General features: G+C 37.1%; 1 protein-coding gene across 4 annotated transcripts in view; it reads left to right on the top strand.

The window, feature by feature from the left end:
* ATRNL1 (attractin like 1) overlaps positions 1-18,042 on the top strand; it is a 530,678-nt gene that overhangs the window by 338,716 nt on the left and 173,920 nt on the right. For 3 of the 4 annotated variants that reach the window (XM_087964472.1, XM_087964473.1, XM_087964474.1), the window contains exon 27: positions 6,023-6,130. In XM_087964472.1, the coding sequence (XP_087820598.1) occupies positions 6,023-6,130 (108 nt within the window). Of the gene's footprint in view, positions 1-6,022; positions 6,131-18,042 lie in introns of those variants that run through there. The other variant, XM_087964476.1, reaches the window with a different exon arrangement.

The raw sequence follows: 18,042 nt of genomic DNA, 5'->3' as shown, positions 1-18,042 counted from the left end.
AAGACATTAAGAAGCATCTTCCAATCTTTTTGACAGAAGTTATGTTTATATTTTATAACCACTAGGGTAATATTTTAACTGTCTGCCTCTGAGATTACATAATAATTTCCTTTTTTCACAAATCATTTCTAATCTTCAAACCCATAAATTGCAAAAAAAGCAAAAAGTCAACAAATGGTTTCCAGTCACTGATAAATCTAGTTGATCTTTCTCAAATCAAACAAGTTAATTTTACCATCTCTGCTAGTTCTATCATCTTCACCAGCCATTCTTCTGTGTGTGTATTTCAGAATTTTTCCATTTTTATAGATATAATAGTCTATAGTTCAGAGATGTCTAGCTTTTTCATAAGTCCACCATGACAACATAATCTTCATAAATTTGAGGTATCTTTATACAGTATAGATATTGTTTCTGGGATCATATGTCAATGGTACATTATTTTATGACAAGTTATTTTTGAAGTTAACAAACAATGTTAATTTCAATCCTTTTAGCCATATATTTTCCCATTATCCATCACTATGTTGTGTGCAAAGTTCTTAGCCCATTTTTTGCACAAGTCTTTTCCTTGTTCTTTTTCAAATTTTATATAAGTTTATTCTTTCAAAAATTACATATTCATCATTTGTACATAATTCAACTTCAACATCTTTTTCTGTTCAATTCCAAATGTCCTGTTATCTATCTTAAATCTTTCTCTTAACTGTACATATGAAAACTATTGAAAACTAAATCTCCCTGCAGCTAATTGGACCTTTGATTTCATCTTATATTCTTCATGTTCTTTTATATAACAATGCTTTTTACCTATTGTTTCTTTCCTGTGAAATGCTACTTGTATTACGCCTGTAAAAGCATTTTTGGAGAGAGTTGGATTATATCTGTTCCATATAATCAATATAAGCCTTTTAATATAATGATTCTTAAAATCTACATTAATTTTAATATCCTGTAGAAAATGAACACCCAATCATACCCTTCTAATTCTCAAATTTTCTACTTCTCAGCAAAAACCACTCTTTTGTCTAGACTCAAAAAGCAGGCTGCAAAATACAATTTCAAATCAGGCAGTCCCAATCCTCCTCATTGCCTCATGGGTCATTCTGGTCCTGAGCAAAACAATTCACAGTGCTTTCTGATTTCATAATAATAATAGTGTATTCTATTTATTCATGCAAGAACTTATTCAGGCAGAGGGTAATGGACATTTTTTTAAAAAGTGATTTGACAATAGAAGACAGCAAACCTGATAGGAAAGGGAATATATTGATTGTGTAAATCAACTGTCTTTGTGTCTGTATTTGATTGTGGTATTAGCTTCTTGGCTTCTGACTGGCCATTTAATCTTGCCCAAATTTTGATAAGAAATATTAGATTTGTCTTTTTCTTTCTCTTGCTATAATGGATTGTCTGGATGCCCCAGTAATTTACTTAAAGAAATGAAACATCCCTGTTTCTTTTATTTAGAATCTGGAGAACTTCCAAATGATTGCCAGCTTTACCTTCATTCACCAAGTGATTTTTGTACAGGTAGTTCTCAACTTACAACATTCATTTAACAACCATTCAAAGTTACAATAGTACTGAAAAGTGACTTATGTCTGATTTTCCCATGACCATTGCAACATCCCCATGGTCACGTGATCAAAATCCAGATGCTTGTCAACTGGCTCATATTTATGGCGGTGTCCCAGGGTCATGTGATCTCCCTTTTTTGATCTTCTCACAATCAAGTTCAATGGGGAGACAAGATTCATTTCGAAATCTTAACAACTGCAGTAATTTGCTTAACAACTGTGGCAGGAGTGATCCTAAAATGGGGGGAAACTCCATTGTGGTCATAAACATGAGCCAGTTGCCAAGTCTGAATTTTGATCACATGACCATGGGGATGCTGCAACAGTTGTGTGAAAAAAGGTGATAAGTCATTTTTTTCAGTGTTCCCACCTGTAATCCCAAAGGTCTTGATGTGATAAGAACATGTGCCATATCTTCACTCCCTACTTTCCTGTACATTTTTTAAAAAATTTCTTTCTCTAATTTTTTACATCCCAATTACACAAAAGAAGGTAAAACATGGATATGAGGTTGAGGAGCTTGTTCTGAGTTTCCACTGTTTTCTGTAGTCAGAATATTTGAAACATTTCATTTTTTTTCCTGCATAAACACTGAACACTTGAGTTGTTTTGTGTGTTCCATCAGAAAGCAGGTTTGTTCTGAATTTGAAACAAAACATTTTCCATTTTGTTTACATCCTTCCAACACCTTCTCCAACATCATTCAAGCATTTGAGAAAACCAAATAGGTAAGCATTGAACACATTAACATATTCATCTTTGTCTTCAAGTGTTCAGAGTTATTCTCTGTCCCTTTGTGAGTGGTCACATTAAGCTTAAGGACAAGATTTCACTTTGTATTTAAAAATATAGTATTAGTAATGTATAGTGTATAGCTCTTTGTGCCTAAGGGCAGGGGTGGGTTCCTGCCCACCTCTGTAGAACCGGTAGCTCTGAAGAGCAGCAGACATAGAACCGGTTCTATGTCTGCTGATGTTTTTGCCCACCTGCCCACCTGGGCTCTAATCTGACCTTTGTTTCCTGTTTTTTTCAACTTCAGCTGCTGTGCGAGGCATAGCTGCAGTTTAAAAAGCAGGGAAAGGGGGCTTTTTCAAAGGCTGCTTCTCTGCACGCATGCTGATGATGATTTACAGGCGCGCTGGCAGCATGCAGGGAAGCACATCATAAATCACCGAACCTCGTAAATTACTGAACTGGTAGTTAACCCTGTCGGATCCCACCCCTGCCTAAGAGCTTAGTTTGGATTGAGGTTCAGCCCACAAATCAAAGCCAGGAAATGTAAGTAGCCCTCAAAAATAAGAACATTCAGGTTCCTGTACAGCAATTGAAGAGAAGGAGAAGACAAGGAAGAGAAGGTTCTTATGATCATTTCCCCACTGCTTCACAGTGGACCTAAACTCCCCCAGGATCTCTCCTTTTCACAGTCATTTCCTATTCAGAATACAAGCAGACATTCACAGGACAAGAGGGTGATCATGTGGTAACAGCAACAGCATCCTTCTGTCTCTCACTCCTTCCTCCTTTTATTTGCCTCCACATCAACTGCTATCATGGGCTCAGAGGACCATTTTTCCCTTGAAGTTTGAAGAAAAGGGGAGTCTAAGTCTCTTGTGCCAACAAGCCCTAAAGAAACTGCTTTTCATGCCTGTCCCTGGTACCATACAAGCCTATTGTAATATTTTCCTTTGGGAATCCTTTAGTGTCTAGGTGTACTATTTTAAGTATGTATAGAATTCAGTTTAGGCAGTTCATTCCAAATGCAGCCAAACTCAGTTCATATAAAGAAGCAAGCAACTAAGCTTAATTGGGCAACTAATTTGACTTAAATATTTAATATTGCCTTTATTAGTTTTTCAAATGCATAGAAGTAAGATTTGTATTATTTAGTGTTGTTTGTCATTTTTATTTGCTTTGTTTAATTAGTATTATTATTATAGGTTGAAAGAAAAATATAAATTAGCTTGGAAGGATGTACATTGTGGCTTACTGAATAACTTGTAATATTGGTAGATAGGTGACAGATCAGAAGTGGTATTCAGCAGGTTCTGACCAGTTCTGGAGAACTGGTAGTGGAAATTTTGAGTAGTTCAGAGAACTGGCAAATACCAACTCTGAGAGTATCCTTCCCCTGCCACACCCACCAAGGCACACCCACAGAACCGGTAGTAAAAAAATTGGAATCCTACCACTGAGGCAGACTGATTGAGCCAGGGGAAGAGTCAAATGGGGAATTAGTCTAGAGTCCCTAAGTGGGTAGAAAGGACAAAGTCCAACCCACCTTGAATGTTGTTAAACCTTATCTAATACCACCCATCTGCAAACATTAGTCTGACGAGATCCCTATGTATAGGCTTGAGCAATAAAACAGGTAACTGAACTCTTCATGTGTGAGTCTGGTTGTTTGCGCCTGTCACTGGAGTTTCTGACAGTCTCTGTCTAGTGTGAGTATTTTAAGTTACACAGTTGCACTGGCACTGGTGTAATAATGTTCTCTGATACTCAGACATTATTCTTCATGTTTAAGTAATCAGAGAAGGGACTATGCTTAAGCATCTGCAGACACTATTAGTAATAACTCCATCTGACTGCAGTACAAATACACAGGGAATCTAAAGGCTGAAAGGTCTTGTTCCCAGGATGAATTCAGAGTTTGTTCCATGATATAAGATTTCAGGTCATGCTTGCTGTGATTTTTCACATGTGCTCTTTGTTTAGAAAAATGTTTTGAGCATGTATATGAGGAACATTTGATAATTGTGAAATATGATATATGTGCTTTTTCTAAAATATTCAGAACTAGGCAGTGACATGACACACTGGTTGCTGGCTAATTTTATAAATGATAAAAAAATTATCTTTTATAATTTAGATTTTGTACAGTAATGTATTACGTCGCTTTGAAGCCATAACACTCAAGGTTGCTATACTGAATTGCCTTTGGCTTTCATATAAGAGAATTCAAGTTCTACAGCAAAGACAGATGCAAATAAATGTGATTTTAGAGAGAGCACCAAAATAATATTTGAGAAAATAAAGTTTCATACAGTAATTAACAGAGCAAAAGAAAGTGACCACAATTTATTTTGATTAAAAGAACCTTTCAATAATTTTTTATATGTAAGCAAGGTCACTTTTTAAAGATTCTGACTCTTGATGTTGACCTTATCACCTTATATCAATGTTATTAAGCCGCCAAATTTTGTCACACAGGATTTCTGTCAGCTATAAGGTCTGGAATTTCTAACCACGAAGAAGGAAAACTGTATTAGAACTATGATGATTTTCCATACAATCCATGCCATCTTCTGCTTTTATTATGGTCACTATTGCTGCTACACAATTAATTTGTCATCTTCTCTTCTAATTCCTCTACTACCACTGAAATATTTCCTGGAAAAATAATATGGAAAGATGAAGAAGACTTTTTAGCATTTTTTTTCTAATAACAAGTGAAAAAATAACAATTAAACACTATTTGAAATCATAGCTCATAGTAATTCTTCTATAAATATACGAGATGAGTATGAATATGAGGACTAAATAGATAGATGTGTGTGAGTGAGCATAGAGCAGTAAGGAATAGTGTATATTTTAAGAAGAAATAGCACCTTCCAAATGACTGTGCCTTTCCACCTTTTGATTTTTTTCCAAATGAAAACAAATGTGAGACACTAGAATTTTTTAAGAAAAAGAAGTAAGTTTTAACTAGCTATTTTCAACCTGTGCTCCTAATAGCTTATTTCTAAGAAATGTGTAGATAGCCCCTGAGTTACAACCACAATTCAGTCGAAAATTTCTGTTGTTAAATGAGACATTTGTTAAATGAGTTTTATCCCATTTTACGATCTTTCTTATGACAGTTGTTAAAGTGAATGACTGTAGTTGTTAAGTTGGTAATGCTGTTGTTAAGTGACTTTGCTTGGTAGGGTTACAGAAGGTGATCAAATGACCCTGGGACACTGCAACCATCATAAGTCAGTTGCTATGTGTCTGAATTTTGATCATGTGATATTGAGATGCTGCACTGGTCATAAGTGTGAAAAATGATGATAAGCCACTCTTCAGTGCCATTGTAACTTCAAATGGTCACTAAATGGACTGTTGTAAGTCAAAGACTACTGTATTTGGTACTAAAAATAGCAGAAACAACCCAGCCCAACTTGTAATTGATTCAGTGGCACAGAACTCAAGGAAACATGACAAATAATTGTGTTCCCCTTGTGACTTCATAAAAACAAATAAACATTTCTGGTTTTATTATGTTTTCCCCCAAGTATAGAAAGCTGTGTTATCGTACAACTGAACTCCTTTGGAACATATAGTTCAGAAGCTGCGTTTCCCATTAGTGGATAAATGTTAAATGAATCATTGACTGACTGTACTAAATATTCAATTTTCAATATACTTTATTAATGTAGGTTTTTTTTTCCCTTTTTCCTCAGCAACTTTTGCGAGAGCGACAGCAGATGGCCAGCCGTCCTTTTGCTTCTGTGGATGTAGCACTCGAAATAGGAGCTGAGCAAACAGACTTTCTACGAGGTCCATTAGAGGTAGGCACAGTGTCGCTGACTAGGGACCATTTCAATTTGCATATTTATATTGCTAGTCTCATCTGCATCTGCTTCTGAAACCAAAAAGAGCAGGATTACCTATAGCCAACAAGTTGAAGCTACATATGTTGTGTCATTTTCAAGGCTCATCATTTCAGTGGTGTAACATGAGCAGTAACAAAAGCCACTAGAGGATCCATTAGTCTAGCCTGCAATGACAATCTGCTCACCTGGCAGCCCTTTTTTTGGCAGACAATTGTTAGTTGCATGTATTAAACAAGCCTCATGTTTGGTCTTCTGAGTATACTGTGCCCCCTGGTTAACTGTTCATATCCATCTTAATTTACTAGGATTGTACTTTAAAATGAGATTTGCATTGCATTTTTTTATTTGGATTTAATATTTTATGTTTGGAGAGATATTATTTATGGGTATATTATGTTTGTAATTAACAGATACATTCTAAAAAATTTAATTATAAAGGCAACACTCTGAAAAAGAAATTATAAAATGCTACACAATACAATATAGAAGGCATAAAAATGCCCAAAAGAGATTCTGGAAGCATCATCTAAAAATTAAAGGGAAGTGCAAATAAAGAATGATAATGACTACCTGACATACTCTAGGATCAGCTTTTTCTTCAGTCTTGTCACATAGTTCTGTATCTTTAACTGTCATAGTTTATATAAAATCTCATATACATATATGGGGAAAAAATGGAACTTTGACCTCTTGCTAAGGATATTATTTGATATAATTGTAGCCGTAGTTCCCTCTCTCACAGCTTAAAGAAACAGCATAGTCCTAGATATTACACATGTGCTTAGATGTACAAGTTATTCAAACTGAGGCCTTCATTAATGGGAATAGGATAACTGTGAGATTAACTAGTCTATTTACACAGGTAGTTCTCAAGAAACTACAGGCCGCTTCATGACATTTCAAAGTTATGACTGACATTCCAAAACTATATACGACACTGTTTCAAAATTATGGCAGCTGAAGAGACACTGTGGTCATTTGCCATCACACAGACCACGGGAATGCTGTAGCTCCCCTCCTGTCTGTCATCCCCTATTCTGCCCCAATAGGACCTGCAATGATTAGACCTGCTCCCCATGCTCCTTGGAAAGTAGCCACTGTTTTCAAGTTCCCAACAACTCCTTGCAGAAATGGCAGCTGCTTTGAGAGCTTTCTGCAGGATTGGTTGGCTGCCAATCAGCAGGCTAGAGCATTCTCCTGCCTCTTGCCCTTCAGATGGATAGCTAAATCTTGCAAAGAACCAGTGTCCTCTATTTTGTTGCACAACTTTTGGAGATGACTTTTTTGTTGTTGTTGTTTAGTTTAAGGGAAAAAGCCACAGAAATAATTTTATTTCCTTGTTGCTTCATTCGTCTACTTTCAGCCTGGAGTCAAGGTAAGGTTTTTAAAAGGGAGAGAAATTGGAAAGCAGAAGGAGAATTTAGTCCTAGCACCTAATTGGACCAGAGGGGGATCAACAAATCTGTCCCTCCCAATTTTTTATTTTTATTTTTTATTTATAGAAGCAATGTGGCTTTTCTAGGAAAGGGAGAAAGGAGGGGAAAGGTTTTAGGAATCTCATCCTGAAGCTGCCTTTAATTCAAGGATCAGCTTTCCAAACCAGACAAGGGGCAGGAGAGCCTGCAGCTTCCCAATTGCCAGCTGATCAGTGGCAGGCCGATGGGTGCACAAAGCTCAGAAAGATTGGTTCCCTTTTTTTGCCACAGAAAAGCTGAGCACCTTGGCGGGAAAGGGCAGGGGAACAATTATGTCGAGAGCAAGATAGTCAGTGTGTAGCGGGCCTGCATGCAGGATGGGGGAGTCCTTGAAAGGTCTGAAGCTACTATCTTTGTGTCCATGCTAAGCTCCCCCAGCTCCATTTAATAACCTGTGCATTTGTTTAACAAATGCATTGTGGAGAGCAGGGATGGATGGTCCTTATAAAGTAGCATATGGAAGGAAAACAAAGAAAGTGTCCGTTATTTCTACTGAATTATTTTAAAACAAGGATGCAGCTGGGGGTTGTACTGTGTAGATGGACATGTATCCATGAGCCTGAAGTGAAGAAAAAGAGAGAAAGCATTGGAATTGTAATGTTCTAGAGAACATACTTTTAGGATATTCAACTAACAGAGCAGATCTTCAGAAAATACCTGCTTTTATTATTTTTTAATTAAATGTTAGAAATAAACACCAAAAGTTAATTGCTTCCCTTTTATATGACATGTTTATCTAGAAACCAATCGATAGAGAAACTGAAACATTTTAATGGTATATTTTTAATAATTGTTAATAATCCCCCTTCCCCAATTCTGGTAATTTTATTTGTGTTTATTTGTATTCACTGCATGATTGTGTTTGACTTTTGATAGTAAAACATATCTGAGTATGAAGTTAACATTTCTGTGAAAGGATTACAACCAGCAGAAAAAAAAAAGTGCATTGCTCTAAATATTTAGTAATCTATTGCACTGTATTGATTGTTCTGTAGTATCTACAATGTAGAGTTCGATACAAAGAAAGAGCACTATATGACAAAATTAAATTACCAGTCTGTTCTGAACTTATAAAAGCTCTTCTCATAAATTGTTACAGTTTCCCTTAGCTCGTACAGTTCCCTTAGCCCAACATAGTTGCATTATAATTATTTTTCTGAAAATTCTGCAATAAAAGAAGCCATTTCCTTATTATTTTATTTTCACATTTTTATTTTATTACTTTTGGGTTTTGATTTATTGGAAATAACCCTTCATATAATCCTTCCATCTATTTGGTGGGAAGTGAATTCCATTTAATAGTTTTAATTATGCTTGCTTTAACTACTGTGTTCCTTACTAAATATATCTGTTAGTAGACACCAGTAGAATGGATACATATAATGGATGAATGGATACACCAGTAGAATAGATGCATATATATGATTGCCATAGCACCTATTACTCAGTGTATTGGAATAAATATATTTCTTCTAATCAAGCAAATTGTGCATTTATATTGGTAGTAAAATAATAATTTCTTTTCTTTCAACTTCCTTAACCAACCTTCCTTATTTTTATTTGATGGAAAGCTAATTTTGGATCAGATATAATTTCAGAAGCACTATTTTATTTTATAGCAGAAGCTCAGATACCTTTGATTATGTGGGTTTGACCTGTGGATTTTTTAGGTAAATGTAATGTTAGAACCATTATTTATTTATTTATTTATTTATTTATTTATTTATTTATTTATTTATTTATTTATTTATTTATTTATTTATTTATTTATTTATTTATTTATTTATTTATTTATTTATTTATTTATTTATTTATTTATTTATTTATTTATTTATTTATTTATTTATTTATTTATTTATTTATTTGATTTGCCAATTGTTTACAAGATAATAAGTATAAGTGTATACATAGTTGTGAATACATGAAATGGGTACATATAAGAAAAATAAAAGAATAAGAGAAACAATAGGACAGGGACGGTAGGCACGATGGTGCGCTTATGCACGCCCCCTACAGACCTCTTAGGAAAGGGGTGAGGTCAATAGTAGACAGTCTAAGGTTAAAGTTTTTGGGGTTTGGGGAAGAGACTATAGAGTCGGGTAGAGTATTCCAGACATTGACCACTCTATTGCTGAAGTCGTATTTCCTGCAATCAAGTTTGGTGCGGTTTACTTTGAGTTTGTATCTATTGTGTGCTCTTGTGTTGTTATGGTTGAAGCTGAAGTATTCATTGACAGGTAGGACATTGCAATGTATGATTTTATATACCATGCTTAGGTCAGACCGAAGACGGCGTAATTCAAGGTTTTCTAGTTTTAGAATTTCAAGTCTGGTGGCATAAGGTATTCTACAACGAGTAGAAGAGTGGAGAACTCTTCTTGTGAAATATTTCTGGACTTTCTCAATTGTGCTAATATCAGATACGTAATGAGGGTTCCAGACTGATGAACTGTATTCGAGTATTGGTCTAGCAAATGTTTTGTATGCTCTGGTTAGTAGTGTGATATTACCAGAGAAAAAACTAGGATTAGGTTAACAACTCTTAATGCCTTTTTGGCTATGTAGTTGCAGTGGGCTCTAGCACTTAGATCATTAGAGGTGAGTATTCCAAGATCATTAGATCATTAGAGGTGAGTATTTACAGAGCTTGGGTCATCAACAAGATCTTGACTATTCAGCTTGTATTTTATTTTCTGATTTTTTGCCAATATGTAAGACAGAGCATTTATTTGTTGAGATTTGGAGTTGCCATTTGTTTGACCATTCAGATACATAGTCAAGGTCTTTTTGTAAGGTAGCAGTATTGTCTGTGGTATTGAACAGCTTTACATCATCAGCGAAGAGAACAATTGCTCTTAATATGATCACAGAGGTCGTTTATGTAGAGTATGAAGAGAGTTGGTCCTAGAACACTGCCCTGGGGACACCACTATTGACAGGTACTGGATTTGATAGAACGCTCCCGATTTTGACCATTTGTTGTCTGTTTGACAGGAATGCTTCTATCCAGTTATTCAGTTGTCCAGAGATACCATAGGATTTTATTTTTAGGAGTAGTTTGTCGTGTACCACTGAATCAAAGGCTTTACAGAAGTCTATGTAGATTGCGTCAATTGCTTTGCCCTGGTCGAGTTGTGTCGTCCATATGTTTTTGCAGTGTAAGAGTTGCAGATTACAGGATAGTTTTTCTGAAACCAAATTGTTTATTGGAGAGTAGGTTGTTTGACTCTAAGTGGAGGATGATGGATTGGTTAATAATTGATTCCATGACTTTACAGGTGACGCAGCATAAGGAGATTGGCCTGTAATTTTCAACTAGGCTTGGGTCTCCCTTTTGAAGATGGGGATGACTGTGGCTTGTGACCATAGGTTAGGCAAGGAGCTGGTCCTGAAAGATTTTTCAAAGATTATGCTTAGAGGTTTGGCTATGGCAGTGGATAGCTTTCTTAAGAAGTAGGCACATATTCCATCCGGTCCAATAGATAGAGATGGTTTTAGATTGCGTAGTGATTTTTCGACATTGTCTTCTGTGAAATCGATATGTATTAGATCATTGTTGTTATCTGTGGTACGGCTAGGAAATACTGGGCATGATCCATTGCTGTTTACAAATACTGAGCCGAAGAATGTGTTAAAGATGTTGGCTTTAATGGTGTCATCGTTGCAGTCTTTACCATCAGGTCCTATCAAGGGAGGGATGGACCTTGAGTCTTTTAGTTTGTTGTTTACAAAATTGTAAAAAGCTCGGGTGGAATTGGTGCTTAGAAGGTTTTCCTCTTGTTTAATGTGATAATTGGTGCATTCAGTCTTTATCTGGTGGCATAAATTTTTGTATCGGTTTTTGAAATTGGCAATGTGACCAGATTTAGTACCAATTTTGTTATATACAGTATAAATCTTCTACTAAGCTTGTAGTATAAATTCATTAACAAATATATACCTAAATTTTAGAATGGGATATTTAATAGTTTCAACAAACTCTTTTATTCTTTGGCCAATATTAATTCATTCGTTTGTTCATTCTTTCGTTTGTTTGCTCTATCATTCATTCATTGCTTATGAGAGCTGCAGGGAGCATGGTAAGGTCACTACCACTATGTGATGATCCGGGACAAGGCACGAAGGTCACACAGCCAGATGACAGTTCAAACTCCCCTTTAATGCTCCAAATTTCCCCTCAAACACTCCCACCTTCTTGGCAAGTCCCAGAGCAAAGCGCGCACACAGACACACATAAAGGAGCCTCTGGCTGCGCCCAGTCCAGCAAAACAAAGGAACAGGGAAATTAGTCCACAAAACAAAGAACAAACAATGACTCCACAAAGTCAGGAAGAAGGCACTGAGTCCACAAGTAAGGAAGAAGCAAGCAGGCCTGCAAACTCCAAATGTCTGTACAGACACACCAAACTCTACCAATTCAGCGTTTGTTCCCTACAAATGCCCCTCCCCACAGTGTCTCCTTAAATCTCAGTCTTCAGGTATGCCTTATGAAAAGGAGTGGGGAGCTCTCCCGAGTCATCAGGTTGGTCTACGCTGTTCCCATCTTCTCTCCACTCTCCGTGCTCAGGGATCAGGACGGGGTGGTCCTTGCTCGTTGCCTGAGCTCTCTCGCTCCTCATGTCTACTGCTTGCCTTCTCTCAGTTTTATCCTGCCCCCATTCCTCCCTGCTAACAAGCCACCGCAATCCTGAAGGGCCCTGGGCTGATTCAGCTTGCTCGTCTCCACAAGCCATTGAAGCCGCTCCCTTGATCTCCGTTGGCTCCAGCTGCAGCTCATCTTACTCTGCAGATTCAGGTTCCAACGGGGGCATGACACACTAGGGCAATGGTGGCTAACCTTTTTGTGCACGTTCTTGCACTCATGCACTCACATGCCAGCACTCAGAAGGCAATGCCCCCCCGCACCCTCTGCGTGCGCAACCCCTTCGCCGGCCCCTTACCTGCACTGCAGCTCACAGCTGATTTTCTGCCAGTTTGAGGCCTTTTTCGGCCTCCCAGAGGCTTGAAAAAAGCCTCTGCAGGCTTTGCAGGATGAATAATAGACCTGTTTCATCACTTCTGGTATTACAGGGAAAGGTTCAAAATGCTTGAAGCTGCTTCATTTTTTGGCAGAAAGGATGAGTGTAGGAAAACAGATTCTTTCAGTGTCACTCACCTTGCCAAATTTCAGTTGTATACACATTTAAAATTTTTACCATAGTACATTTTCAATATATCTCCTTTGCAATTCTTTTAGACAGGTAAAGGAAAAAATGACACTTCATCCTATAAAATTTCTAATAAGGAAGCTGTAGTCTTGGTTGTACCCAGTCCAGAAAGTGCCTTATTTCAATTTTTAAAAATCCAAATTATATAAAATATCTACCTTTCTAATTCATTTTCTTGATCCAAATTTAAAAGACACCAAAGTATTACCATTGAATTTCCCTTGTAAAGTGGTGTAGCTATGTTATCTGTGATTGCTGGGTTTTCTCTGTCTACACAGCAGGTAGGCTTCATTCATAGTGATTACAGGCTACCAAGCTGGAATTATCTTCTCCTACTCAAGTAATGTTATGCAGCTCTACCTGCATGCTTCTTAGATGTGGATTTGGATTCTGTCACCCCTCCTCCTCTTTGTAAAATTCAGAAGGGAATGAATGGTGAAATCTTCATTTCCCCAGTTTTTTACCTCCATTTCTACCCTGTCCCCCTCCTTCTTTTCTTCAAGACTAATAGCACTTGTTGCTTTTGCCACAGATAAATTTGCTAAGCTGACTCCTTTAGGTATTTCCCCTGTTGCAGTTGGCACAGAAGTCCTTTCCACCTGCATTAAACAAATACCTGCCATTTGAGGATAGAATACACTACAGATTCTTTTTATTTCTTTTTTAGCCCCAGAATCACAGCCACACTTTATTTTATTAATATTGGCTTTAATTAACTTAATAAAACAGTGTACTAAACTATTTGAATAATTCAATTCCAAATGTGGTTTTAGATCCCCTAGAGAAACAGTCCATAGAGAAATGTTTTAAATTATTGAGGGGATGGGAATAACAATAATTAAAAGTGTATGAAAGGAACAGACAGAGAAGGACTCATGGAATTAGGTCACACACAAATAACGAGGTGATATATGGATTTGGGATGGATCACACAAGAACAGAAGAACATGGCATAAAAGTGACCTCTAGCTGTAATCTTTATTTCTGCCTCCTTAAAAGCAATAAGGACACCTATAGTGATGCAGTGCTGAGAATGAAGTATTGCAGGCTAACTCCGCCCACAGCCAGGAGTTTGATCCTGACCTACTCAACATTGACTTAGCCTTCCATCCTTTTGAGGTCAGGAAAATGCAAATACAGATTGTTGGGGACAATATGCTGACATGAGTGCTGTAAAGTACTGTGGAGTGGTCTATAAGTTTAAGTGCTATTGCTAATAAGCTGCACATATAATACAAAAATACAAGGCTAGACAAAACAGCTGGAAGTGGAAGAGTTTAATGAATTGATAAAACTCACAGGTCAGCCAAGGATATCACAGCAAACAGAGTATTCATGAAAATGGTGAACTCTGCTTCAGGACTCTTCAGCATCAGCCTTGACTCTTATATACATACACTCACAAACAACAATGTGATGTAAATACAAATGTCATGGCTGATATTTAATCATTTGCCTCCCTCACACCCTTCTACTCAATGGATGCCAACATGAGTAACTATTCTTGTAAATGTCACAAAATCCCAGAAGTTTCCATACTGTATATGGATTTGAATTTAGAACATCATGAGTATCCATAAAAATCCAGAAACTGAACAACAACAAAAAAAAAGCTACTGAATCTGTGGAAAAGTTTGAAAAACTGTGAAGTATTTTGATACACGCATACTTCAAAAGAGATGTGCATATTAGTATATGTACTTTCAGAACACATCAACATATTGAAATAAGTTTGAGAAATTACTGGGGAACTTCATAATTCTTGGCTGCTTTCTTCACTGAAGTTATTAGAATAGGGTGTAGCTAAACTAAACCTCAAGGAGGAATGGAACTCGAATATAGTTGTAGATCAGTGGTGTTATCTAAGTGATCTGAAAAAGTGATGTTAAACTTTTTTTTCATATATGTGTGTATTGCAATGTGTAAAGCAGATGTGTGCTTAAGCTTTTATTGCATGAACCACCTATTTTATAACTAATTATGCCAATTAGGAATTTAAAGATATCTTTAATTCAAGGATATGTCATTCTGCAACATCTCTATGATCTTTTTAATTCAAAGTTATTTATTAGTCCAAATGGTGGCAGTATCTCTCATAAGTTATGCTTTGAATACTCATAAGTATTCAGTTACTCATATTGGAAACTGAGTAATGCATACAATAGTGCTGATTATATAGATGACAGAAATATAAAATCTCAGTTCCCCAAATGTTTGCCTATTAATGGGTGGGATGGGCTAATTTACATTTAGTGCATAGAATAGTAGCATCTACTGAAAAGAAATGTGTAGGCATAAGGTACAAATGACTGCAGACATTATAACTAGAAAGCATGAACACCTATGAATATCATCCATTGTGTGGTATGAGAAGACAGATTATCTGAAATACTCATGTCTGACAAATCTTTGATCTAAAAAAAAGTCTGGTTGGAAGTAGGAAGGGAAAACAAAATAGAGGAACTGATTGTACATAACAATGCAAAAGGTGGCCTTTGGCTAGTAATTTTTTTAAATATAGTTTTTTAATTAAAAAAATAAAACAAAATGCTTGAATTCTGCACTACATTTGAAAACATAGCACTTCTAAAGGGCTGCTTGCCAATTTTTCTTCTTTCTGCAATTCCTAAATAGTTTTTGATTCCTCTACTCTCCCCTCCCCTCCCCACTTCTGCTCTCTCCTTTCTCTTTCCCCCTCCTCTGCTCTCCCCCACTTCCCGCTCCATCTAGTTTTGTTTCCCATCTGTTATTTCACTTCTCTATACAACTATCTCTTCTTTTTTCCCATCTCCATCATGTGTTTTTCAACTTTACTCTTATTTCTGATGGAAGAAAAGAGGGCAACATGTCTCTCTGTGCACACATTTTCATGCTTTTGTGTTTGTGGAAGATAATAGTTGATAAATTATGTCATTCATTCCAATAGCTTCTTTTCCTAATCCTGGTGCACGCGTGTGTGTGTGTGTGTGTGTGTGTGTGTGTGTACTTGCATGTATGGTATTCAGCTTTGTTCGGGTATTTTCCCACGTCATTATAGTTGTGCTTTTAAAGTTGTAGCAACATTTCGGCAGAATCTCATCTGCCATCATCAGGCTTCTGAATTGTGTTCGTCTGTGAGTCAGACTTTCACAGCCGTTTCAGTTTTAAATTTGGGGCTAGCCTACTGCTGTGCCAGAATGGTTTTTTCTTCCTCCTGATTGGTTGGGAGTCTTGGTCTGTGTTTATTGGTCCTGGAATTTGCTGTGTTCTGCTTGATTGGTGTTTCTAATATCTTCTGATTGTTTTGTGGCTTTTTTTGTCTTGATTGGCTGGCAACATTGTGTTCCTGTATTGGAGGCTTTTAGTGCAGCTTGGCTCCGAGTAAATGGACAGCTATAATTTGTTAGGAAGCTAGGTTTCATCTGGGTGCCTGGTTGGGGTGTGTTTGAGCTGGAGGTATCGGGAAGATCTGTCTGTGCCCAGGTGTTTGCCTGGCTTGTGGTGTGGAGGTTTTTTTGTTTGTGAGTGCAGGCTTCCAAATAATTGACAGTCTGGTGGAATCATCTCTTCTATTCATGCTTTCAAGTCTTTTTTCAATCTCTATGGCTTCTCTGATAATTCTGTAGCTGGGGTTTTCTATGATGGCTAGGGTTTTGGTGCCATTGAAGTCGATGCTATGACCTGGGCTTTCATGTGTTGGACTAGTGAGGAAGTGTGTTCCAGCTTTTTTACTGAATTTTTGTGTTCATCCAGGTGGGTACTTATTCTTCTATTGGTCTGTCCAATGTATGTGGCAGGGCATGATGCACAGGGGACTTTATATATGCCTTGGTTTTTCAGGTCAATTTTATCTTTGGGGTTTCTTAGGATGGCTGCTATTTTTCTGTCTGTTTTGAAGGCAGTCTTGATGTGATGCCTATGTAGTATCTTACTGATTTTGTCTGTAGTACCTCTTATGTAGGGAAGGACAGCTGTTCCATAGGTCTGTTCATCTTCTAGGTCTCCATTATGTCTCAGTGTGTTTTTGTGGATCAGGCCTGTGATTTTGCTTTTGTGGAAGCCGTTGGCTGTCAGTACTTTAGTCAGGGTGCATAGTTCAGTTTTTATGTGTGTCTTGTCTGCCAGGCGTTTGGTTCTGGCAATTAGTGTTTTGGCTACGGAGTTTATCTGTGCTGGGTGGTGGTGGGATTGGGAGTTGAGGTAGCGGTTGGTGTGTGTTTTCTTCTGGTATATGGTGTGTCCTAGTGTGCCATCTGTTTTTTTGTAGATTAGTACATCTAGGAATGGTAGTTGTTTGTTTGTTTCTGTTTCCATGATGAATTTGATTTTGGGGTGTGTGCTGTTTAGATGTGTTAGAAAATTGTTCAGATTTTCTGTTCCATGGGGCAAAATAACAAATGTGTCATCGATGTATCTTAACCATAGTTTGGGTTTGTGGGTGGCATTGGCTAGGGCTCTGGATTCGAATTCTTCCATGAACAGGTTTGCAATGACGGGTGACAGTGGTGATCCCATAGGGGCTCCTTCAATTTGCTTGTATCTTTGTCCTTTGTATATGAAATATGTGTTGGTTAAGCAGTGTTCTGTTAGTTCCATGAGGTGTTTGGGTGGTTGGTATTTATTTTTGATGATTTCGAGAGTTTCTTTTATCGGGACTTGAGTGAATAGTGAAACCACGTCGAAACTTACAAGCAGATCTTCTTGTTCCACGTGTAGATCTTTGATCATTTCCAAGAAGTGGTATGAGTTTTGTACATGTGAAGCTGCTGCTTCAGCATGGGGCTGTAGCTGCTTTGCTAGGTATTTGGCTAGGTTTTGTAGTGGTGCTCTTCTGGAGCTGACTATGGGTCTGAGAGGTATGCCTTCTTTGTGTATTTTTGGGAGGCCGTATAGTTTGGGACATCTGGAATATTTTTCTCTTGATATATATAATATGGTTTTAGCACATGGACGACACATATACGCATGCAGAAATGTGTCAAGTGGTCATTTATTGTGAAAAGGAAATTTTCCATTACTATTCTGGGCTAGCCTTGATAATAGAAAATCGACGGGAAGGAGAAGCGAAGGATTATATAATATATAAAATTATATTTTATTGTTGTTTTCTTCTGTTAATTCTTCCTAGCCATTTTAAATTGTGATCCTCTTAATAATATCATAAGGTAAGGATCAAGCATTGTATAGGGGTTATCTTGAACCCAAG

Source organism: Notechis scutatus, chromosome 4 (genome assembly GCF_049901735.1).
Source record: "Notechis scutatus isolate UNSWTSFEM ecotype Mainland chromosome 4, rNotScu1.2, whole genome shotgun sequence".
NCBI lineage: Eukaryota > Metazoa > Chordata > Lepidosauria > Squamata > Elapidae > Notechis > Notechis scutatus.
Note: the sequence above shows the minus strand (reverse complement) of the source record. Positions and strands in the feature narration are given on the sequence as shown.